We start from the raw sequence: 24,676 nt of genomic DNA on the forward strand, positions 1-24,676 counted from the left end.
GGCCATTCAGGGAGCGAACCTGCGGTGGAAGATTCTCTCTATTGCTTTCTCTTTCTTTCTCTGTCACACACACAGAGAAGAAGGTTTCTCCACAGATCATCACCACCGAGGTTACAAAGTCTTCATTTCAACAACATAAAAGCCTGGAACAGCACAAAGCCTTGTCTCGGAAACTCCCAGCAAAGAAAGGAGAAGGTGCTAGGTGGCTCCTTCAGCAGACACATCCCCAGCACCTCCCGAGAGCCCGGCCTGGAGGTACACATACCTTCTCCCCAGTCTAGAACAAAGCCCTGGCACTCCCGTTTTACACGCAAGAAAGTGGGTGGCCTCACAGCCACCGGCTGGGACAGCAGTCACCAAGCCCTCCCAGGCACCCTCAGAACATCACAAGTGACGCAGAGCACGAGAAAGGCCCCACGCAAGGTGCCAAGCCGAGCTTACCCTTGGACAGCCTCCGTCTCAGCAGAGTTCTAGGCTTGGCCAGCAAGCCTCTCGGACACAAAGCCCTGGGCTCAGGCCTCAGGAGGAGCAGGTGTCAGGGCCAAGCTCCAGCTTCCCTGCTTCCGATCCTCTCCCTGCAGATGCTCCTGGGAGGCGGCGGGGGCGGCTCAAGGACCTGAGTCTCTTCCAGCCGCAGGAGACCAGGGGCTTGGCTCCTGGCTTCATCCTGGCACCTGGTCTGGCTGGAGCAAGTTGGAGGAGCAAGCTGTGGCCATTTGGGGAGTAAGCCAGAAAATGAACATCTGTATGTTCCAAATAAATAAATCTTAATTAAAAAAAAATTCTCACAGGAGGTCAGTCAGCTCCACCCGGCAGCATCAGCTGCTGAGGTCACATGGCCTGTCCCACTGGGAGCCCTCTAGATCCTGGGACAGCAACCTCCTGCTGCAGTTAGCTGTGCCTTCCCCGCCCCACTTGGGCATCCTCAGCTAGGTCTCCCAGCAGCCAGCCTTGGAAGTGAAGCCAGCCAGGAGGTTAGGGAGGACAAGGACAGGAGAGGGAGTGGGGGTAGACACCCTGCTTTGAGGTTTCCTGACCTAGGTTGGGGGCACACTACGCCTCCCCACACCCATCCCCCCGGTATGTCTAGCCTCTGCAGGGTTTAGAGGGGCTGCTGAAAAGGCAGAGAGCAGAGAGGCCTCACATGTGCCCCTAGTTACAGGCAAGGCAGCAATCTGCACCCCACCCTATGGCTCACACTGGTCCCAATCTGACACCAAAGCCCCCGTCACCGAGCAGCAAATATCCGTCCCTGCAGGACCAGACCCCGGGCTGCATGGAGGTCAGGAATGGCTTCTGCTTGGGTCCAGGGCCCACTGGTGAAAGGGCCGAGGGACCCATGGCTGTCCAGGGAGTGGGATGGTGATGGCCAGGCCTTCCTCAGGGGACCAAGCTCTGCGGGTCCCCACCCAGCTCGAAGGAAGGGACCCAGAGGCCAGTAAGAGGCAGCGGACACGGCATTTCTCTATTTTATTATTTGTCCTCTGGATTTCATTCTCCAGGACATGGCGTGTAAAGTGCGATGGGCTGTGTCGGAGACGGACAGGCGGGGAGGGGGAGGGGGAGGAGTACGGCGGGACCCTGGGGACCCTGTGGGAACTGGGCCAAGCAGGAGGTGCTAGTGGGAGACCTCTCCCAGGGAGCAACCCTCTGCACCTGCCTGCGGGAACGCGATGAAGCTGATGAGACGGAGTCCCTCGCCTATTCTCCACAGAGGGTCTGCCCGGGTAGTGCCCACCCCAGCCATGGCCAAAACTGCCTTGCCCCTGGGTCTGTGTCCACCTCGGGCGGCGCCCCAGGAGCACGGAGCTGGTTCTTTCCACAGCAGGTCCGAGCTGGGACCCCTCTTCTTTGTACTGAGCTTTCCCAGGATGCCTTCTGCTTTACCATTGATTGTCCAGGGGACTCTGCAGATGGGCATGGAAACTGGGTTCCCGCTGCCACACGCCTGGAAGGTCTCACCTTCCAGCCAGAGCGGACCCCCACCCCGGGTGAGGGGCAGGGGAGATTGCACCTGAGCCCAAGGCCCTTGACGGCAGGCGTGCTGTGCGCATCACAGCCACCTGCTAGGGGTTCATCCTGGGGAGAATTTTATTTCCCAGGAGAACAGAGGAAAGATGGGGGGGGTCACTCAGACCCTTGCTCTGAGCACAAAGTGCACCCTCCTTCCTCTGTCGTTTTTGGAATCAATTAGCTGAGGCCAAGTCTTCCCCCCCCCAAGTGTAACGGGGGTCTCCCTGTAAGCTTTCGCTTGGGGTGGGGAGGGGGTGTGTTGCTGTTGTCTGCACCGATGGCCACTTGGAGAGAGTTCCCATCAGGCGCTCTGGCTGACTCCTCCCCAGGACCAGTGCCCAGTGGCCATCAGTCCCTGCCTTCTGGTGGGTGGTTTCAAGCGTTGGCTGCGGGTTTGGTAGGGGATACAGGGGAGGAGTGGAGTAGGGAGCAGCGGCTGGCGCGTGCTGAGGGAACAGGGACGGTGTCTGGAGAGACCGCTCCTCCTCCACCACAAACTGGGCTCAGGGAGCCTTGTGGCAGGACTGCCCGCTGCCCACTGGCTGCGAGCGCGCTGGGCCAGCAGGAGCGGTAGGCCGGGAGCTGCACAGCAGGCCGAGGCCCCGCGAGCGGCCGGCACCGTGCAGCTGACGCTCGTGGCGGCGGATCTGCACCTTGTGGCGGAAGCGTTCGCCACAGTCCTCGCACACATAGGGCCGCTCGCCCGAGTGCGTGCGCCGGTGGCGCAGCAAGTTGGAGGAGACGCTGAAGCGCTTGCCGCAGTCGCCGCAGGCGTAGGGCCGCTCCCCGGTGTGCGTGCGCTGGTGCTGCACTAGCGCCGAGCTCTCGCTGAAGCGCTTGCTGCAGTAGGAGCAGCCGTAGGGCTTCTCACCCGTGTGGATGCGCTGGTGTGTCACCAGGTTGGAATGCTGCGAGAAGCCCTTGCCGCATTCCCCGCAGCGGTGCGGCCGCTCACCCGTGTGCGTGGCCTGGTGCCGCACCAGGTCTGTGCTGCGGCTGAAGCCTTTGCCGCATTCCCCGCAGATGGTCGGCCTGTCTCGGGCCCGGCGCCGCCGCCGCTGCCGCGCTGGCGTCAAAGCGGCACTTCCTGCAGGGCCCGGGATGGGCACCACCGTGGACGTGGGCACAGCGGGCAGCACCATGAGCTCCTGCAGCACCACGTACCCCGGGGGCGCCACCACAACGGTGGCTGGAGCCCCGGGGCCAGGCGGCCCGGCGCCACCCGCAGCTGCTGGCACCAGCTCCAGCTGCAGCTCGGGCTGCACGGGGGTCAGCTCCAGCTGCAGCTCCGGCGGCTGGGCACCCAGCTCCACAGGGGCCAGCTCCAGCTGCACCTCCTGCTGCGCCAGTTGCTGCTGTTGCTCCAGCCGCTGCTGCTGCTCCAGGTGCCGCTCCAGCTGCTGCAGCTGCTCTTGCAATTTAAGCTGCAGCTGCCGCTCCTCCCGCTGCCGCTCCAGCTCCTGCTCCTGCTCCGCTGACAGGTCCACGGGCAGGAGCTCCAGCTCCACCTCCTCCTCCTCATCCTCCGGCTCCAGTGCAGGAGGCTGCTGCGGTCCAGGCTGGGTCTCCCCCAGGCGCTCACTGGCCCCCGCTGGCCACTGGGAGCTGCTGTTCCCCTCGCTCCCTCCACTGTCACCTGTAATGCAAATGGCAGGAAGCCAAGGCAGAAGGCTCCACGGGCAAGGTCACTCTGGCCCAGACCTCCGCCTCCACCACGCTCTCTGCCCAGTGCCTGGCCACAGCCGTGGGTACAGCATGGCACAGAGCAAACTGCCAAGGGAAGGGAGGTCATCCCCCTGGGAGCACTGTGCCCTCCCCAGCCTCCCTTTGAACATGCTCCATGCCAGCACCCGGACAGCATGGCAGCCACGAACTGGCCAGTGCAGCCAGCACACAGCCCCAGGCTGACCTGGAACCTCTGTTAAGAGTCACACTTTTCCATCCGTGAAAGCCACCTTCTCTGTGAATAATCAAGAACTTGTATAAGTTTGCCAGAAGCAGTATTAGGTAGGAATCACCCAGGTGTCCCAGAGCCAGGAGGGCAAGGGTTAGCAGGCAGGTCTGGTGCCACCCCATGGGACAGCTGGAGGCCAGCAGCCAACGACTTCTCCAGGAGACTCTTGGGAAAGCTCCTACCTCCCCTGCAAAGGGAAGTGGAGATTGGAAACTACAAGAGTGTGACCGGCTTGGTGTGCAATAGCCCGGGGGCGCTGGCAGTGTGCCAGGTCCCTGCCACTCAGCCATGGCCAGGACTGACCCGGGCACTCCGTTCCTCTTCCATGACAGGAGGGAAACACCTGGCAGACACCAAGTGAGGAGGCCAGAGGTTAAATACAGAGGCAGGGGGTGAGTTGGGCCTGACATTCCTCCCTCCTAGCCAAGGCTGCATCCCCCTGCTTCTTGCGAGGTAATCCTACTTTCTCCCAAGGAGGGGTTCTCCCCGCCAGGCCTGATAGCAACAACGTGTTCTCCCTGCAGCGCCCTGATCTCCATTTTAATTTCTGGCCCCTTTTCCAGGGCCAACCAACAGATATCTGCATCCATATAGTTTTCTTTGGGGAAAAAAAAATCCTAATAACCGCAGCAACAGGCAGAGAACTCAGCAAGTGCCCATGCCCCACACCGTTTTCAGACTCCCCAGCCTCGGGTGAGCAGGTGGTCATCATAAAAGCCTGCCAACCCCCTACCTGCAGCAGGTGTGCCCCACCTTGTCCCACCACTCCCATAGGAGCACCAGGGACACATGGCATCATGGAGTCTCCCCATTCCCAACATGAAACTTGTAATGCCACCGCAACTTCCTGGAGTCGCAACTGCAGTGTTTCTAACAAATGATTTCTAACAAGTGTGTTGCAACTGAGTTGGCAGGCAGGGCCAGTTAAAAGGATGGCAGGGACCACCTGTCAGAGACATGGGCTGGCAAGACCTCAGCCAGCCACAGAGCCACCCTGGAGCATCCCAAGAAAGACCTGCCCATGTGCCACGAGGCTCATGCGGTGGGGGCTGCCCCCTTTCTCCTTGGGGCCCCTCCCCGGGCGAGGGGGAGCCTCACCTGAGAGGGCATCAGGCCTGGGACCGCCATCCTGCACACAGTGTAGCTCCAGAATGAAGGTCTCAGTGGCGGCTGCCGGCCCCAGCTCCATCCTGGCCGTCAGCCCAGGATCTTGGGGAGCTGGCTGTGGTGAGAGGAAGGGAGGAGGTGCTCAGCGGGGCCCCTGGCCAGGGACCCCTCAGAGAGGCCTCCACCCCTCTGGGGAAGCAGGGCAGCGGGGACTACAGCAAACTAAGGCCAGGGTAGTCTGGCCTGGGGGGGTATGGGCGGGAAATCCTACCCAGATCTAAGTCTCTTCAGGGGGCATCGCATAAGCCTGGAGCCTGGGGACACCATAGGACCCCTGGAGGGATTCCACAGCTTCTACGGGCTGCAGGGGTGGTCGGGGGCTCGTCCAGCCTTTTGAGGCCACCTGTGGAATATGCCACCTGAAGCGGCAGATGTCTAAGGCACCATTATGTGCCATGGCACTGCTGAGGGCCGGGCACATGCCCTGGCGCCCCTCGCTGAGTCCACCCTGGTCAGTCCTCCTGCCTCCCGGTGCACCTGGGCTGTCGGAGTCCAGCCCAAACCCTCCTGAGAGAGGCGCCGTGCTCCAGGGCCTCACCTGGTACCGCATCTCCAGCTCGCAGGGCAGCGTCTGCGCCAGGGGAGGTGTGGTCCGCACGCAGGGGCCGAGCGGAGCAGGCCAGGCAGGCCAAGCGCTCAACCTACTGCGTCTGGAGGCGCCTCCATCCACAAGAGCCGCGGAGGCGCGGTGCCACCCGGGGCCCCTGCTGCGCGCTCCTCCGTGCCGCTTGCGCTGTCAGCGCTGCCGAGCTCGCCCTGCGCCGAGGGGAGTTCCAGAGCCCAAGTTAGCGTAGACTCCCTGGAGGCCCGGGGACTCAGCGCGCACCCGGCCGGACCACGGCGCGCAGCAGGGCCCGGGCCGTCTCCCATAGGAAAGCAGCTGGGAACCCCGGGCCGAGGGCAAGGGTGGGCGGCGCGAGGTGCGGGCTGCTACAGGTGCCCGCAGCCCGCGCAGACTGCCAGGCCGGGGCGCGGGGCGGGCGCCGCGGCCGGGCCGGGCCGGGGGCGGGGGCGCGGGGCTGGCACAGGAAGTCCCCCGGCATCCGCATCCTGTCCCCCGCCCCTGCGCCCGCCGCGCCCCCGCGCCCCGGCCCCCGCCGCCGCCGCTGCCGCCGCCGTGGTCTTTGCCGCCGCCGCTCTAGGCCACCGCCAGCTCGGTTGGCTTAACCCTTCCCGGGCCGGCCGCGCACCCGGGCGCGGACGCTAGACTAGCAGCTCTGCGCGTGTCCAGGACCGGCCTCAGCGCAGCACGCGGTGCCGTATCCCCTGTGCGCGCGCACTGGCTGGCGTCTGGCTCGGGACGCACCGGCCTGGGGCTCCCTGACGAGCCCATCCATCCCGCCTCCCCTTCCCCGGAGGGCAAGCCTGACCTCTGGAACTCCTGGGCCGGGTACGAGATGACGCCAGGTTAATGAAGCTCCTCCTGGATCCAGCTGTGTTCTCCAGGGCAGGCGCCGCCCGGGTGCGCGAACTGTGATTGTGGGACCAGCCCTGGTATGCTGGGCTTGTCCCTCTCCTGGCCTCTGATGCCTTCCTCTGGTCCCAAGGTCCCGGGTCACGCCCCCTCCCCCAGGGCTTGATTCCTGCCCACGCAAGGGGTTCCTCCAGGAGGACCCTACCTAACCATCTCCCAAGGAGGACAGAGGGCAGCATATGGCTCAACCGTGGGAACAGGTGCAGTAGCCAGACCCCGACACTGAAGGCAGAATTGTCCGGAGGCTGCGCACCACCTGCTGCCGGGTGTCTGGAGGCACATCACTCAGCAGCCTGCAGGCCAGGAGAGTCAGATGTGAGCAGGTGAGGAGGGGTGCCCCTTCGGACCACCCCTGATTCCCCAGTAGGGGAGTGGGGGAAAGAAGGGAAGAAGAGCTGCCTCTGCCTCCCCATCGCCTCATTCCTGGAATCTGGCTCTCAGCTGGCTTCCTTCCAGCAGCGTTCACACATCCTCCCAGGTCTCCCGCCTTCAGCCTTTGCAATCTTGTTTTATCAACTCCTTCTTGTCCCTGTCCAGCCCAGAGTTCATGGTGTCACCACTGTGTCATGCTGAATCAGTACAGCAGGCTGGGGTGAGCCCTCTTCTGTGCAGATGGACTCCCGTGGGCTGAACACCAAGAAGCGCCACACCAGCCCACACCGGCCCTGGCCCCTGGCCTCTTGCAGGGACCGGAGGTGGTGGGTCCAGACTGTAACCATTTTCTTCCCTAGGTTGTGATTTTCTAGGCTGATCTTGGGAATGACCAGAGCGACTACATCATGGGAGCCCCTGACTGCGGGGGCCCTAGGTCAGGGGCATGGGTGGGACTTGCAGCTGGTGGCTGAAGTGGGCGCAGCCTCTTTGGGAACTGTGCCCTCGCCTGTACATTAGCCGACTCCGGGTGATCACCATCTAATGTCAGACTTCCTTAACCCCTGTTGGCGTCTGCATACCACTCTGATGAAACTAGTGTGCACCGCGGAGAAGTGGGCTTTTTATTCTTTTATGCTTTTTTTTTTCTGAATGAGTTCATCACTTTTCCTCTGCCATTGGCTTTGATTCCTTCACGGAACGGCTTTGTGTATCTCCCGCCTCTGCTGGCTCTAGGAACAGCTGTCAGCCCAACCTCCTGCCCAGTCCAACAGCTCGGGAATTTGTTCTCTTGTTTCATTTTGCTTCCTGGAGACTTCCCTTCTGGCACCTGCTTTGTCTGGAGCTGAACTGGACAGTGGCTGCCAGCTGGGGCTGCTTCAGTCACTGTGTTCTGGGACACTTCCTCTTGTTCTCCCGTCCGTGACTCTTCGTGATGGTGAACTCAGTCACAGGGCCCTCTAGGGCTCAGCGGGTGTTTCAGGTGCCCGCTGGCATGTGCTAATCTTCCACACAGTGAGATCAGGGCTGAACGACTAGTATGGCAGCTGGACAGACTGTGAGAGAAAGTGGCCAAGGTGGCCCTGGGCAGCCGCGTTGGAAGCGGTTACCCTTGTCTGTGTTGTGCTGGAGTGAACCCTGTAGTTTCCTTCTGGGAAGAGTGGCTGGCAAGCGCCAGCTGGGGTGGGGAAACTTTCGTGCAATGGCTGATGTCTGTATTAACTGGACCAGGCCGGACATTTGGCCAAACATTGTTCTTTCCTGGGTGTGACTGGATAGATCAGGTGTCTGAATGAAGCAGCTGGCTCCCTCTGCTGTGGGTGGGCCTCACCACCAGGGGAAGACATGGCAGCGACAGGAAGAGCTCATGGGCCTGACAGCCCCAGGCGGGGACACACATCTTCAGACTGCATACTCGGGTCCTGGTGTGTCGAGCCTGCTGGCTTGGGGACGGGAACATCCATGGCCATCTCCCTTAGCCATGCGTTGGGGTTCGTCCCTGGCTTGCTTCGGGACATAGGAGGTGATGGTGCCTCTGCTTCCAAAGCTGTGAGCACCCCCCACAGGCCCAGGCGGAGGTGGGTATTCACACATGGTGTGAACCCACATCTTTCGGATTTCTCTGGAGAAGCCCAATGCACTTCACATCTGATAAACCAAACATCTTTCTTTATTTTTAAGATTTATTTTCATTGGAAAGAGATTTACAGAGCGAAGGACAGAGAGATTTTCCATCTGCTGGTTCACTCCCCAGGTGGCTGTGATGGCCAGAGTGGAGCCAATCCAAAGCCAGGTCTCCCACGCGGGTGCAGGGTCCCAAGGCTTCGGGCCATCCTTCCTCGACCGCTTTCCCAGGCCACAAGCAGGGAGCTGGATAGGAAGTGGAGCAGCCAGAATTAGAACTGCTGCCCAAATGGGATCCCAAGCATGCAAGGCAAGGACTTTAGGCATTGGGTTACTGCACTGGACCCCAAACAAAGTCTACACTCACATCTGAGTTCTGCTGTCACAGTTCTGAAAGTGGAAAGGTACCTAGCCCAGACCTGTCCCACTGCTGGGTGTTACTGGTGGCCTCAGGCTTACGCTGACTAATCCTGACCTTCACCCTCATGTGGCCTTCTCTCTGAATGTGTGTCTGGGTCCAGGCTACAAGGCATGGTGGGCTCAAGTCCTCCCTAATAGCTTTGTCTTCTGTTTTTTTGTTTTGTTTTTAAGATTTATTTATGTATTTATTTTTATTGGAAGGGTAGATACACAGAGAGGAGAGACAGAAAGATCTTCCATCCTCTGGTTCACTCCCTGAGAAACTGCAACGGCCAGAGCTGAGCCAGTCCAAAGCCAAGAGCCAGGAACTTCTGGGTCTCCCACACGGGTGCAGGATCCCAAGGCTTTGGGCCGTCCTCCACTGCTTTCCCAGGCCACAAGCAGGGAGCTGGATGGGAAGTGGGGCCATCAGGATATGAACCAGTGCTCACCTTGGTCCATTTTGGCCCTTTGGGTAGTGAACCAGCAGATGAAAGATCTCTGTGTGTCTCACCTTATCTGCATAATTCTGCTCTTCAAATAGGAATAAAAAGTAAGTCTTTAAAAGGTCAATGTCACAGAGGGGAAGGAGAAGGGGCCGGGAAGAGAGAGCTCTTCCATCTGCTGGTTTGCTCCCCAGATGTTCACGATGGCCATGGCTGGGCCAGACAACCAAAACCAGGAGCCTGGGACTCCATTCTGCTTTGCCACATGGATGAGCAGGGAGCTGGATGGCAGGTGGAGCTGCAGGGACTGGAACCAGCACCCAAGGGGATGCTGCCGGCCATGGCTTACTGCAATACACCCTGACACGGATTTTGAAGTCATTAATTCTGTGTGGCCCAGGGAAGATGCTGTGAACGTTACCAAGGCTCCCAGCCCTTCAGCTCTGTTCCTTGGCTGCATGGAGCATGCATCTTCCACCCCCGTTTTTTGCCCAGGCATGGACTGCACTGTCCAGATGAACCTGCATTTGTTGATACTTTCTGTGTAGATGCCATTGGCCTTACACATCAGAGACAGTTTCTCAGACACAAATTTTTTAAAAAATAATTGGAGAGGCAGAAAGATCCCATCTGCTGATTAGCTGCCAGCCTGCTGGACCTGGGCCAGGCGGAAGCATCATCAGTTTGGGTCTCCCATGGAGGAGTTAGGAACCAAGGACTTGAGGCAACACCATCGACTCCCACGGTGAGCTGGAAGCTGGAGTCGGGAGCCAGTCCAGTACTGAACCCACCTACTGTGATGGTCACATGGGGGTGTTTAAACCGCTCAACACTCACCCATGTGTCTGCTGATGCTATGTTAACTTCTTAGCAAATGCCTGGCACATGCGGCCACCTGCAGGTTTGGGACAAAGCACGGCCATGCACACTCTCCGTGGGCTCACCCTGTACCCACGCTGTGCCCTGTGCACAGCCGCGTGCAGGTTCAGGGGAAGGGATGGCACCTGTCCCCAGCTCCTGATCTGACACATGACCAACTTAGCCCATCCCAGGAGACACAGCATGAGGGGAGAAAATGCCGCAGCAACCCCCTCTACCTCCAGCCCCCAGGGTCCAGCCTGCTGGCGACTGCCACCAGATCCCACTGCTCACTGCAGGCCAGGGCAGCCCCAAGCCGGGCACTGCTCCTCCCATCCCCTAGGCAGCCATCTTCACACAGTGCACTCCCAAGGTCTGCAGATGTGAAGTGCATGGGCAGCGAGGAGCCCATCTCCTTCCCTGATCGACACCAGGGAAAAGCTCCAAGCTCGCACTCAAGATGTAGTCATCCCCTGGAGTCTATGAAACAGTTTAGAAAACAATTTATTGGAACATATGAAAGGAACATTTAGTGACTTCCAATCCGGGCTGTCCCGGCAGGCATCCCTGAGCGGCGCCTGGGCTGCGTGCGAGGTTGCAGTCGCTGCTCCAGCTCTCAGCTCACGGAGCTGCTGGTGGCGCCCGAGTTCTTGGCAGGGCTATGCCACAGTCATGACAGAAGCGGTCTCCCACGTCAGTAATCCTCACGGCGTGTCGGAGCTGGCTGATCAGACCCTCGGTGCCCTGGGCTGTGCGCTCCTTCCGCCAGCCTTTCTGGATGCCACCAGCAAGAGGAGCCTGTGTGCAGGGCGGCACCGCCAGCGAGGTGTGCACCTGGCTGCCTCCCCCAGGTCCTCTTCTGTGGGCTTGGACCCCCCTTTTCTCCGGAAGCATCCTCCGACCCAGGCACAGAAGGCACGTGGCCGCTTGGCGGCTTTCGGAGGCTGCCTAGCGGATGGGCCTGAAGGGAAATGTCATGCCTGAGATGAAGGTGTGCCCGGGGTGCGAGGGAAGGCCAGGGTGAGCAGCAGGATGGGCAGGCACGGCCCCATAGCCCAACGGGGGCGTGTGGATGTGAGGGTAGAAGCCAGGGGGCAGCGCCGTGTGTGGTGACTGCTGCACTGGACCCGAGATGACCAGCTGGAGCAGGCTGCGAACAAGGAGAAAGGTTAGCCCCACTGGCTGGGCCAGCCATCTGCACAACAGACCCTGGGGGCCGGGGCCAGCTCCTTCCACCTGCCCGCCTGGCCCCTCATAACCTCAGGCCAGGAGAGGCCCTGGAAGGCCCCGACATGCGGGTTCCCAGGCAGGATGCAGGGGACGAGCTGAGATGACCTGCTCTGCCAGAATTTCTCCCTGGGCAGAGGTGACCATAGACCAGGGAGGGACCAGCAGGTTCCATTCAGCTCCGTAGCCCAGGGCAGGGCAGCTTCTGGCTGCCTCTGCTCAGATCCCAAGCATAAGCCTCCCCCTTCCCCGACTGACCTATGGGGGCACCGCAGACCCCGTGCTCACAGCCCTCCTCAGCCCCAGCAGCCATTCACCAGGGATGATGCCCCCAACTCCCTTTTGCTGGTCTGGGTGCTGGCTCCCAGTCTAGCTTCCTGCGGCCTATGCCCTTCTTGGGGTCTCTGTGACCCCTACCCCATCACTCTCAGCTTTTCTTCTGGAGCCCCCCACTCTGACAGACTCCTTCCCGTGTGATCAGTTGTGCTCAGCCCTCTCCAGGGCCTCGCCCGCATGCCCGTCTCCAACCACAGACCAGCCTGCCAGGTCCCTGGCGGCCCTGCAGTAGAGGCTCAGTCCTACATGCTGCCCTCCAGCCACACCTGGCACAGGGGTGTCTGGGGAACACAGCCATGGTGGTGGTTCTGACACTGTCATGGCCCTTCTATCTGTGAGACTCTGGGGAAGGATACTGTCAAAGATGAGGATGCCTCTGAACTGCACAGCCTGCCAGGGAGGAGGCAATTCCAGAGGCTTCTGGTGCATGGGGCGCTCTGAAGGCTGGGAGCCAATACCACCCACTGTGGCATGCCTGGCTCCTCGTGCATGTAAGGAGGGCTCACAGCCCGCCAAGCCCAGCAGTGCACATAGCAAATGAGGGACCATGGCTAAGGCCACGACCACATCAGACACATGCAGCAATGCTGTGGGCAGCAAGGGACAGTTCCACAGAGGTCACTACAGGTGCAGGGGTGCGTGCTGCTCAGACTGAGAAGGTCCTTCGAGGACCCCCATGGGGTGGGAGGCCCCCAACAAGGGCCACCCTGTGGACAGTGCACCTGCAGGTGTGACCTATGAGCAGCTGGAGAAAAGAGAGGGGGAGGAGCTGAGTGTTGACCTCCGTCAGCCCGACCCAAGGCCACGTGCCCCCGTGCTTCCGTGGGGAATCCTATGTCTTCCCACGGCGCAGCCTGTGCCGAGGGAAGGTGGCAGTGGCAGGCTGTGCTGCCGCGGGGATGCAAGTGTGTGAGGCCTGTTCTGCGCACACACCGTCCCAGACAGCCTGCAGGGCGGTGCCTCCCACTGTCCTGTCACATAGCAGGCAGGGCTAAAGGAAGCACACCATCCACTTGGTGGGCTGGCGACCCCTGGGTGCGCCCGGCTACGCTCCTCAGCCCACGTCACACCCCTCCCGAGGGCTGGCCCTGCTTTCCCTCCCCACCTCAGCACCAACGCACAGCTGGAGGTCCCACAGGCCAGCGTGCCAACAGGCACTTACTTGTTATGGGGTAGCCTGGAGCACAGGGTCCGTAGGTCATCTGGAAGCAAGCAGACGTGGGCAGTCAGAGGAAGTCAAGGCTACCGCCCTCCCACACTCCCCCAGGCCTGTGCAGGGGGCGCCCACCCCTCTGCTCTCCCAGTGCCCAGGAGGAAACGGCTGTTCTACTTGACCAAAGCAGAAGCTGTCGTCCAGGGAAGGGGTGGCCATGCCTCCTGGGAAAGTGTCCGAGGCAGGGGTCCCACTGAGCCGGACCCCTGAGGCACTCCCAGGGCCACGGCCGCCACCCTGCGAGAACAGCAAAACTGCACGTCATTGGCACCCACTGGTCGGCTGAGGAATATCCACGGGGAACCAGGCAACACTTGGACAATGGGAACGTGGGCCCTGACTGGGAAGCAGCTGCATGGACTCACACGTGTGTCAACATGGGGACTGAGCCACTGCTTGGGGCACCCACACCTCTGCTTCCGATCCAGCTTCCTGCTGACACACGTGAGCAGATGGTGGCCCAAGCACTTCCCTGACACCCACATGGGAAACCTGGATGGAGTGAGACCCCCAGCTTCAGCCTGGCCTAACCCCACCTGCTGCAAGAATTTGGGGAGTAAACCAGCACACAGAAGATCTCTCTGTCACTCTGTCTTTCAAACAAACAAACAAACAAATCATTAAAAAAGCAAAAAAAAAAAAAAAAACCCACTTAGAGAGGAGAGGCGTTGGTGCAGTCGTTCAGGTAACTCCTGGGATGCCCATCCCTTACGAGAGGCCCTGGGTTCAAGTCCCTGCTCCTCTTCTACTCCAGCTCCCTGCCAATGCATGCCCTGCCCCGGCAGGCAGCAGGGGGTGGTGCAAGTCCCTGGTCCTGCCACCACGTAGTGTGGATCCTGGCAGGTGGGAATTAAGCGACGGACAGGGTTCCTGCAGGCCACTTCAGAGGCCTGCCCTGAGCTCCTGGCCCCTGGGTACAGCCCAGCCAAGGGCCATGTGTTGCAGGCATTTGGGGAGCAAACCAGCAGAAAGGAATTCTGTCTCTCAAACAATTATATAACAGTCAAAAACTTCAAAATGTTTAGGGGTTGGCATGATGGCTCACCTGGCCAAATCTCCACCTGCTAGTGCGGGCATCCCATGTGGGTGCTTGCTTGTACCCTGCCTGTTCCCTGCTTAAGGCCTGGGAAGGCAGCCTGGGCACTCTCACAGGAGATCTGGAAGAGGCTCCTGACTCCCGGCTGCAGACTGGCTCAGCTCTGGCTGTTGCAGCCATTTTGGGAACGAACCAGCAGGTGGGCGATTTTTCTCTCGGTCTCGTTTCCTCTGTGAGTCTGCCTTTCAAACGAAAATAAATCTCTTAAAAGTTTGAAGTCACACCAATCTGCACCGACACCTCAGTGTAAAGAACTCAGAACAGCACTCAGACAAGACGAAGCCGACTCGTGCCTCACCCCCGTGCCCAGGGTGCAAAAGCTGGGCCAGAGCAGCCGTGACATGTGCCTGATGGAAGAAGGTGGAGGGGCAGGGGACAAGGCCTGGCCCGGGCAGCCACTCACCTCTGGTGCAGAGCAGAGCCCCCGAGGCCATGGCCACCTGCAGGGCCTGGGCCAGCCGGTCCAGCGAGAGCTCGATCTCCTGGGCAGCGTGGAGGGGGTTCAGTTCATCGGCCAGCCTGTTGATGTCCTCCACCAACGGGACCATGTGGTCAAACAGGATGAGCCCCAGGCGGCCGTAGAGGTTCTTCTCGGTCAGGTGCAGCTGCAGCGCCACGAGGACCTGCAGGACGCTGAGGTGCAGCTTCGAGTACAGCAGGTGTGAGTCCTTCTCGGCGCCTGTGCCCGAGTCCTTGGTGGCCTTGCTGGTGCCCACGTGGCCATTGGCCAGGGCAGGCTGCTTCTTCCTCTTGTAGGCCAGTGGTGCCTTCACACACCAGCGGATCAGGCCGATGAGCGGGGTGAGCTCCAGGAATCCTATGGGCAGATTGGCTGCAATCGGAGTATTCAGGAAGGTGATGAGAATCAAGCGCGGGTCCTCGAAGATCCAGCTGACAATCGTTTCCAGCAAGTCCAAAGGTGGGATGAGGTCATCTGCAGAGAAGGGGTGCCATGAGAGAGGCTCCCCCGACATGGGCCTGACCTCTCTGAGCTGCCAGTCTGTGGCCTGGCCACTGTGATGCTGAACAAATGCAGATGTCTGCTCTGGGCACAGACCAACTCACTTCCTCCCCAAACACGCCCATCTCTAACTCCCAAAGTACAAGGAAGCTCAGGAGAATGACACCGAGTGACCTCCTGGGTTTCATCAAAAGAACACAGTAGGGGTTGGGCCTGTGGCACAGTGAGCTAAGCCTCTGCTTTCGGGGGGGGGGGATGGCATTCCACATGGGTGCCAGTTCAAGCACTAGAGAATCGCTCAAGTCCTTGGGACCCTGCACCCACATGGGAGACCTGGAAGAAGCTCCTGGCTTGTGGCTTAAGACTGGCCCAGTTCTGGCCATCAAGGCCATTTGGGGAGAAAACCAGCTCCTTGCTTGTTGCCTGGGAAAGCAGTCGAGCATGGCTCAAAGCCTTGGGACCCTGCACATGGTCCCTGCACGTAGCAGACCTGGAAGAAGCTCCTGGCTCCTGGCTTTGGATCAACTGAGCTCTGGCCATTGTAGCCACTTGCAGAGTGCACCAGTAGATAGAAGATCTTTCTATCAATCTACTTTTCCAATCAAAGTAAGTAAATCTTAAAAAAAACAAACAAAAAAACTAACTAAAAAACAAGAAAAGAAAAAAAGCAAGCACCTGGCAGCACCGACTGTACAACCCAGCCCATCACCACCAGGTGGCGCGGCCCCTGGAGGCATCATCAAGCAGGTCCTGAGGCTGGCCACAGGCTCAAACTTGTGTCCCCAACCTGCTCTCTGGGACTGGGTGCCCCTGCCCAGGGCAACCCTAAGAATGAGGGAGCCCCCACGGGCCTGGCATGATAGCACAGCAGTTAAAGTCCTCGCCTTAAACGCACCAGGATCCCATATGGGCGCCAGTTCTAATCTTGGCGGCTCCACTTCCCATCCAGCTCCCTGCTTGTGGCCTGGGAAAGCAGTTGAGGACGGCCCAAGGACTTGGGACCCTGCACCCGTGTGAGAGATCCAGAAGAGCTCCTGGCTTTGGATTGGCTCAGCTCCAGCCGTTGCGGCCGCTTGGGGAGTGAACCCTCAGACGGAAGACCTTCCTCTTAGTCTCTCCTCCTCTCTAAATATCTGCCTTTCCAATAAATATAAATAAATCTTAAAAAAAAAAAGATGGAGCCCCTCCCAGGCTGGCGGGCTGGGTCAGCAGGTGTCTTCCATCAGACCACTCCAGGAACTGGTCTTCCTTGCCGAGGTCATCCCTGCGCATGGTGCCAGCACTGCCCCCGCCTGCTGCTGTGCGCTCACAGGGGCTGTGCTCAGTGACCGTCACGTGGTAACCCCAGCCTGTGGCTCCCTGAGCTGTTTCTGGTCACCATGAGACTCACAACCCGCCCTCTGGAGCCGCCAGGTGCATGCTGAGGCGTGTCCGAGGGCGGACAGCAGCGTGTGCCTGCCCACCTGCAAGGGCACTGTGGACGGCCTGAGCCCCTTCCCCAGGGACCTGGGAGGCTGCGCCAGGGACTCCCTTCCCGAGGTCCTGAGGCCATGAGAGCCCAGGCACATGACGGTAGCCTGACAGGACTCAGGGCCTCAGCGCCACTCGCCATGCCACGGCCCTCTGTGCTCCACAGGCTCATGCATCTCAGGCCGTCTCCTGTGGCAAACTGCGCTCAGAGGACGCGCACGGTGGTCCCATAAGGCAGTGCACTTTCTCCAGAGAGCTAAGTCCACCCGCAGGGGAAAGACCACAGCATCATGTGGGGCTGGTGGAGACCAACACAGGCTGAACTGAGTGGGAAACGTCATGGAAGGCCGCCCTGGTGAGCCTCGGGGGAGAACGACCATGTGCTGGCTCTCGGGCAGCAAGGCCAGGGGCAGTGCGCTGCTGTACAGCCCACATGGCAAATGCTGCCCACAGGTCCAGCTGGGAGCCACAGGGCCATGGAGACCACACGTGGACACACACACCAGCACACAGTGCACTGGACGGCATGCTTGTCCATTGTAGTTCCCTGTCACTTCAGCAAGGGGGCAGTGCCTGCAGCAGGTGGGGGTCCCAGCCCCTCGCCCCAGGCCTGCTACAGCCACCACAGCCCACTCTGTGCTACTGTGAGTCTGCCCAGAGGGCTCTGAGCCTAAACAGCGACGAGGGACGAATACCACTTCCACCGCACCTTTTCCTGCTGGGGATGACTCACCGATGTCTCTAACAGCCACGCTGGCACCTGTGTGCCTATTCTAAGGAAGCCACGGGGCAATGCAGCCTGAGGGGCGCCCTTCCAGATACACCGGGAGCTGGTCTAGACCCAGCAAGACCAGAGATGGGGACGGTGCTGTGCAGCAGCTGGTTACGCTGTGGGTCGGAGTGCCGGGTCAAGTCCCCACTGCTGCACTTCCAAGCCAGCTCCCTGCCGACACTCCTAGCAAGGAGCAGAGAGTGGCTGCTGCCACGTGTAGGGGAGGTCCGGGCAAAGCGCCTGCCTCCTGGCTTCCCGATCAGGGCCTGCCGACCCATCAGACAGTTCTCCCATGTGTGTGGACCACTGCGTGTGTGGCAAGAGGAGCGTGGATAACGCAGGGCTGAGCCGTGTGTATGTGGTACTGTGCCCACAACTCGCCTGAATGAAAAGGCAAGTCAATCAATTAAAAAAAAAAAAACCACAAAAATAAAAACCAAGGAAGAACAACAAAAAAAAGGCAGGTCAGGGGCTCTGGGGAGGCCGCGGCAGATGGCAGACCCGGCCTGTGTCCCCTCGGCCACCTGACCAGGAGGGTGGGGACACTGTGAGAACAGCCCCGCAGCAAGCTGCAGGATCCAGGCGAACCACAGTTTTCTCAGCCTGGGACCGACACACACATTTTGGTGACAAAAAGGCCAGTGTATTCACTAGACATTTCACCCGAGTGTTCAGCAGGCAACAAAGGCTCAGGGCCAGGGCACGCGGTGGGGCCAGCAGTCAGCACACAGGTTAGGACAGCCACTCCCCACGGCACGGGGCCAGGGCCGGTCACCCAGCTCTAGGCCTTCACGTCAGCGTCCTTGGAGAGGCAGTGACCAGTCAGGTGGCTGACCCCGCCACCCTTGCAGGAGACTCGCCTGAGCTTCCCATATTGAACCCTAGACTAGCCAACACAGTGGGCACCTGGAAGTGAACCAACAGAGGGGAGATCTGTCAGTTTCCCTCCCCCTAAGACTGACAATTAACTGGAGCTTCTTTGAGGGCAACATACTAAACAGTTTACCCAGGAGACAGCATGGTGGCACAGCACATTATCCCACTGCCTGAGAGGCCAACACCCCAGGGAAAGCAGAAGAGAGCCCAAATGCTTGGGTCCCCAGCATCCACGTGGGAGACCCCGAGGGAATTCCTGGCTTCCCCACCCTGGTCACTGCAGCCATGCGGGGAGTGAACCACTAGACGGCAGGTCTTTCTCTCCCTCTCCAACAGGCCGAGCCTCCCTTAGGAAGACGTTACCTGAGGACAGGTCATACAGCGCGGTGACGGAGGTTATGAACTGGCAGCAGAAGCGGGGGCTGGCGCTGATTATCTGCCTCAGCGTCTGCACGGAGCCCGGCACCAGGCAGCAGTAGTCGTCCACCAGGACCTTGGCCAGCCGCACACAGTACACCACGGGGGTCCGCTGCGAAGACATGGGAGGTACAGGCTACCACAGGAGGGCCACCCGAAACCCACAGACCAAAGCCACCCCGCCACCCTTCCCGGTAAAGGCAGTTTCACTGCGACTCCTGCATCTGCCCCCGACCTAGGCTGCTCTCACACTACAGCGCCAAGTGGCCAATGGCACTCACTACCTCACCCAGCGTGAAATGTGCATGGCAGCTGGTCTGGTCAGACAGGGGTCAAGCTGCCATCTGTGAGACTGGCAGCCCCGGCCGCTCCGCTTCTAACCCAGTTCCCTGATAACACACCTGGGAAAAGCAGCGCAAGACAGCCCAAGGACTTGGGGTCCTGCCACCCATGGGAGAAACCTCGAAGAAGCTCCTGCCTTTGGCCCAGCCCAGACCAGCCTGTCCATCACAGCCGTCAGGAACACACCAATGGAGGAAAGACACCTCTCTAATGCTTCCCTTTAAAACAAATCAGCCCAAAAAATAAATAACCAAGACGTCTGCCGAACCCCTGTTTAGTTCACACAGAAGAAATTAACTCTGAGAAAATAAGGACTTTGAAAACCTAATAGGATTTCAGGCTAGGATTCCACAGATTAAAAAATAAAAATTACTAACTGCCACCATTTTGCAAAAAAAATGTAACCAAGTGTGTGTGACCTAGCCTAGTAGTAAATGTTTAGGGCATGATTCTGTAATCCCTCTTACAACCCCATTCTCCTTGGCTGGGTCCTTCGGCCCTGTCTGATCCAAAGGCCCCAGGAGCCCCTGCCTTTTCCCTTCCCACTCGATTGTCAGCCACAGCTCCAGCCAGCCAACAGCAGCTTGGGGTACCGTGGCCTGTGGGGTGCCACGGTGAGGAGGCAGTTTGGGGTGCCATGTCGAGGCAGTGGCGGGCCAGGTTACTCAGGCAGACTGAAACCTGCCCCAGGATGGCAAACTGCAATCCAAACAACCCAGGCCCTCTCCCACGGCAAACCTCCATGCCAGCACCCGGAAACACCCGAGGATGAGTAGGGAGACGTGAACCCCAGTGTTGCAGGGTGTCAGGGCAAAAAGACCACCCCAAGGGTGAATACAGCCCCAGGAACAGATCGTGGGCATGAAGATACCCATCCCATGGACCTTTCTCCTGGGCACTGCCAACAGTCACACTCTACGATATATATATATATATATATATTTACTTATTTTATTTTTGGGCCCGGCGGCGTGGCCTGGAGGCTAAAGTCCTCGCCTTGAATGCGCCAGGATACCATATGGGCACCGGTTCTAATCCCTGTAGCCCACTTCCCATCCAGCTCCCTGCTTGTGGCCTGGGAAAGCAGCTGAGGACGGCCCAAAGCCTTAGGACCCTGCACCCGTGTGGGAGACCTGGAAAGAGGCAGCACCCGCTCTTGCGGCCGCTTGGGGAGTGAATCATCAGATAGAAGATCTTCCTCTCTGTCTCTCCTCCTCTCTGTATATCTGACTTTTCAATAAAAATAAAATAAATCTTAAGTCTTTAAGAAAGATTTATTTTATTTTTATTGAAAAGTCAGATATATTGTGAGGAGAAGAGAGAGGAAGATCTTCCCTTCACTAATTCACTCTGCAAGTGGCCGCAATGGCTGCAGCTTAACCAATCCAAAGTCAGGAGCCCGGAGCCTCTTCCAGGTCTCCCACATGGGTGCAGGGTCCCAAGGCTTGGAGCCATCCTCGACTGTTCTACCAGGCCACAAAGCAGGGAGCTGGATGAGAAGCGGGCTGCAGGGATTAGAACTGGCGGTCATATGGGATCCTGGTGCGTACAAGGCAAGGACTTGAGGCACTAGGCTACCACATTGGGCCCTGCTAGATATATTTTAAAAACAAGATAGGAAAACATTTAACTAAATAGGAGTAAAAGGACTTTGAGGCATGGGTGCTTGGCAGCGTGGCAACACATCAGATGAGACGGGACTCCCGAATCCCTTAAAAACGGGTCTGTGACTAGCACTGTGGCAAGGAAAGTAAAAATGCCGCCTGTGGCACTAGCATCCCGTATGAGCGCTGGTTTGAGTCCCGGCTGTTTCACTTCCAATCTGGCTTCCTGCTATTGCACCTGGGAAAGCAGAAGATGACCCATATACTTCCCTGCACCCATGTATGGACCTGAAAACACTCCTGCTTCCTAGCTTTGGTGTGACCCAGCTCTGGCCATTGTGGTTACTGGGGGTGGGGTGGGGTGGGGAGGGTGAACCAGCAGATCTCTCTAACCATCCCCTTCGTAACTCTTTCAAATTAGTAAAATAAATGTGAGAGAAGAGTGCCTAGGTTTTAACCCTGGCTCTGTCCCCTATTCTGGCTTCCTGCTAGTGGGCACCTTGGGAGGCTGCAGGCGATGAGGGAGGGAGGGAGGGCCCTGCCACTCGTGGGGGCCCAGACCAAATTCTCAGCTCTAGGTTCAGCTTAGCCCCACCCCAGCCACTGCAGGCACCCAGCAAGTGACCCCACAGATAACCCGTCTCTGTGCGTCTCTCAGATAAACGAAACTAAATTTAAATCATGAGATTGTGGGTCTCTGGGATGAAGCAACCTTATGAAACCACAGAAAATCCCTTTGGCCTGGGTGATGATCAATTTAATCAAAGATTTTGTTGGAGAATCGCACAGGGGGACGAGTGGCTTTTCAGAGACTTTGGGTAGCACAGAAAGCACGACAAAGCCAATTTACTCAAATATCACCTACACTAAACCAGTTTTCCTTTGCCTGTGTCCCTTAGGAGCTGCCAACTGTACGATGCAGGCCTAACTCGACTCGAGAGCGGAATGATCCAACTGGACAGAAAATGCTCATCTGACGACAAGCAGGCCTATCTCTCGGGGGCTGCTGTGGCACTTCAGGCCACACTGCTGCCTGGGATGCCCCATCCTTGGCGTGCGTCCCACCCTGGCTTCCACCACAGCTTTCTCACTAATGCACACCTGGGGAGGCGGCAGGTGGAGGCTGGCGCTGCTGGCTCCTGGCTTCAGCCTGGGCCAGCCCTGGCTGGGCAGACACCTGGGGAGCAAGAGGAGACAAAAGATGGACGCCCTCCCCTCCGCTCCATTCCTCACCCCTGTGGCTACGCCGTTCAGATCAATAAACTCCGGGACTGCATGCAAAGTGTTTTCAATATCCCACCTTACTATGTTTACCTAAGATAAAAAAATTAACTTGATCTGAAGGTAAGTCTTTTGCTTCTTCTTAAAAAAGAAAATTTAAGGGGGTCAGCACAGTGTCCTGGCGGCTAAAGGCCTCGCCTCGAATGCACCAGGATTCCACATGGGTGCCAGTTCTAAGCCTGACAGCCCTGCTTCCCATCGAGCTCCCTGCTTGTGGCCTGGGAAAGCAGTCGAGGACAGCCCAGGACCTTGGGGCCCTGCAACCGTGTGGGAGACCTGGAAGAAGTTCCTGGCTCCTGACTTCGGATTGGCACAGCACTTGGCTGTTGCAGTCACTTAGGGAGTGAATCATAGGAGGGAAGCTCTTCCTCTGTCTCTCCTCCTCTGCAGATCTGACTTTGCAATAAAAAGAAATAAATCTTAAAAATTCCAGGGGCCAGCACAGTGGCACAGCAGGTAAACCCACCACCTGTGAAGCCAGCATCCCGTAGCAGAGTGTGGGCTTCAATCCCAGCTACCCTGCTTCCAATCCGGCTTCCTGCCAATGCTCCAGGGATGGCAGCACAAGTTGCTGCAAGCGCCTGGGCCCCTGCCAACCCTGGAGGAGACCAGGATGGCTCTCCTGGCTCCTGGCTGACTGGGTCATCGGGGGAGTGAAGCAGTAGATGGAAGATCTCTGTCTCCCCTTCTCCCAGTCAGCTGTGCATTTAATATACGTCAAGTTTTTAAAGGCATGAAGGAAAAAGTGTCATCAACACTAAGCACTGTGTGCACCCCTGACGTGTAGGAACTGGAGACTGGGGTCTACACCCCCACACTGGAGAGTAACCAGGCCGAGACAGGTGGGTGGGCCCCAATGGAACCCCCAGGCAGACAGGTGGGTGGGCCCTCAGTGGAACTGGGGACTGGGGTCTACACCCCCACACTGGAGAGTAACCAGGCCGAGACAGGTGGGTGGGCCCCAATGGAACCCCCACAGGTGGGTGGGCCCTCAGTGGAACCCCCAGGCAGACAGGTGGGTGGGCCCCAATGGAATCTCCAGACAGGTAGGAGGGTCCAGAGTGGAACCCCCAGGCAGACAGGTAGGAGGACCCTCAGTGGAAACCCCAGATAGGGGAGTGGGACCCTCAGAGGAACCCCCAGGCAGACAGGTGGGTGGGTCCTCAGCCCACTCCCACCAGCCCTGAGCACCTGGAGCCAGGAGGCAGCGCACTCCAGCACGGGGATCCGGCACACGGCCACGGCCATGGAGACCAGCTTCCCCAGCAGGCTCATGCGGCCGTCGTCGGCTTTGTTCCCCTGAGGACTGAACAGGGAGGAGAAGAGGATCTGCCGCACCGAGTCCTTGGTTTGCTCCTGGAAATAATTGCACATGATTTCAAGGAGCTGTAACTCCTGCAACGAATTCAGCCTCTGCAAAAAAAAAAAAAAGAAAAAAAAGAAAAGAAAAGAAAAGAAAAGAAAAAAGAAAAGAAAGAAAAAGAAAGAAATCAAAAAATAAACAAATAAAACCAGCATTTCATCCCGACAGCGGCCGATCGGACACAACATCCCTCTGCCTCCCCAAGGCGCAAGACTGTCCCGGCCGCCCAGGGCGGGGGCAGCCCCACGCCAGTGCCGGTCTCGGGGAACTGTCCCCTGTCGGCCACCCGGCAGGCCTGGGCCGAGCAGCCCGGGGAAGCCGGCAGCTGCCTGCCCGGGGCGTGGGGGTGCTGGGGTCCCTGCCGCACCTTGGGCTGCGCGCCGCGCTCCTTGGGCACCTGGAACACGAACTCCTCCAGCAGCTCCACGGGGCCCTTGTCCACGATGGGCAGCGGCGCGTTCTGCAGCTGGCTGCTGAAGTAGATGTCCAGGTGGTACAGCACCTCCTTGGCGGCGCTCAGCGCGTCGCGCCGCAGCAACGAGTGCCGGATGTCGCTCATGGTGCGCCCCACTTCCGCGGGGCAGCCGGGGACGCGCCGCCGCCCGCGGAGACAAAGAGGCGCGCCTCGGGCCTGCGCCCGACCCCGGGTCTGCGCCCCCGCTGCCGGCTGCCGGGCCGCTCAGGGCGCCATGGCCTCCGCCGCCGGCCAGCAGGCGCACAGGGCACGGACGGAGGGCCGGGGCCGGTGGCGAGCGGGTGCGAGGGCGGCACCGCCCCGAGTGCGGGAGTCGCGCAGCCGAACGGCGGCGGAAGGCCGGGGCGGCGACGGCGGCCCGCAGGGCCCAAACGCGGGACGCGGGGCCTGACGCGCGCCCGGGCCGAGCACCCCCTGGCGGCCGGCGAGGGCCAGCCCCGCCCCGCCGGCTGCAGGCCACGCCTCTGCCCGCCCCGCCCGCCGCAGGTCCTGCCCCTGCCCACCACAGGCCCCGCCCCTCCCACCGCAAGCCCTGCCCCCCCACCGCGGGCCCCGCCCCCAGACCCCACTCCTCCTTAAAGCCTGGAAACCGGCAGTTTGGGATTCCCTGGCGCCCCTGCGTCCTCTGTGCATACCTGGCATCTCAGGACACTGGCTCCTCCCAGGCTGGGGTTATTCTGCTAGCCTGCAAGGTCCACCTTACCTGCAGCCTCTCCCACCCTGAACACCCCTCAGCACCAGGGTTGGCACAACCTTAACATGCCACTTGGCACGACCGTCTGTCGTGTCTACCCTGCTCTGCTTCTGATCCACGGCGCCTGGCACCCGCGCGGGTCCCCTGGCTTGCACTCCCCTCTGCGGGCTCTAGGCACTGGCCTGGTCCGGCTGCTGCTGTTGCAGGCATGAAACAGCCTGCGGGGAGCCCTTGTCCAGCACT

At 59.5% G+C, this 24,676-nt stretch overlaps 2 protein-coding genes across 3 annotated transcripts; both read right to left on the reverse strand.

Annotated features, from left to right (window-relative positions):
* Positions 1–2,292: 2,292 nt before the first annotated feature.
* ZNF853 (zinc finger protein 853) lies at positions 2,293–6,231 on the reverse strand. Its single transcript, XM_058680307.1, has 3 exons — positions 5,673–6,231; positions 5,066–5,189; positions 2,293–3,649 (listed from the first exon to the last, which is right to left on the reverse strand). Exons 1-3 carry the CDS (start codon positions 5,682–5,684, stop codon positions 2,517–2,519), a joined length of 1,269 nt encoding a protein of 422 aa, XP_058536290.1. The 5' UTR covers positions 5,685–6,231; the 3' UTR covers positions 2,293–2,516.
* Positions 6,232–10,792: 4,561 nt separating this feature from the next.
* On the reverse strand, positions 10,793–24,105 carry INTS15 (integrator complex subunit 15). Of its 2 annotated transcripts, none has more exons than XM_058680304.1 (6): positions 23,632–24,105; positions 23,093–23,257; positions 18,621–18,786; positions 14,582–15,112; positions 13,032–13,071; positions 10,793–11,456 (listed from the first exon to the last, which is right to left on the reverse strand). In XM_058680304.1, the coding sequence occupies exons 1-6, from the start codon at positions 23,821–23,823 to the stop codon at positions 11,255–11,257; spliced, it is 1,296 nt and encodes a 431-aa protein (XP_058536287.1). In that variant the 5' UTR covers positions 23,824–24,105; the 3' UTR covers positions 10,793–11,254. The 2 variants fall into 2 exon arrangements, with proteins under 2 accessions (XP_058536287.1, XP_004599329.1); XM_004599272.2 differs by having other exon boundaries at positions 23,093–23,314.
* Positions 24,106–24,676: the final 571 nt, after the last annotated feature.

Source organism: Ochotona princeps, chromosome 24 (genome assembly GCF_030435755.1).
Source record: "Ochotona princeps isolate mOchPri1 chromosome 24, mOchPri1.hap1, whole genome shotgun sequence".
NCBI classification, from domain to species: Eukaryota; Metazoa; Chordata; class Mammalia; order Lagomorpha; family Ochotonidae; genus Ochotona; species Ochotona princeps.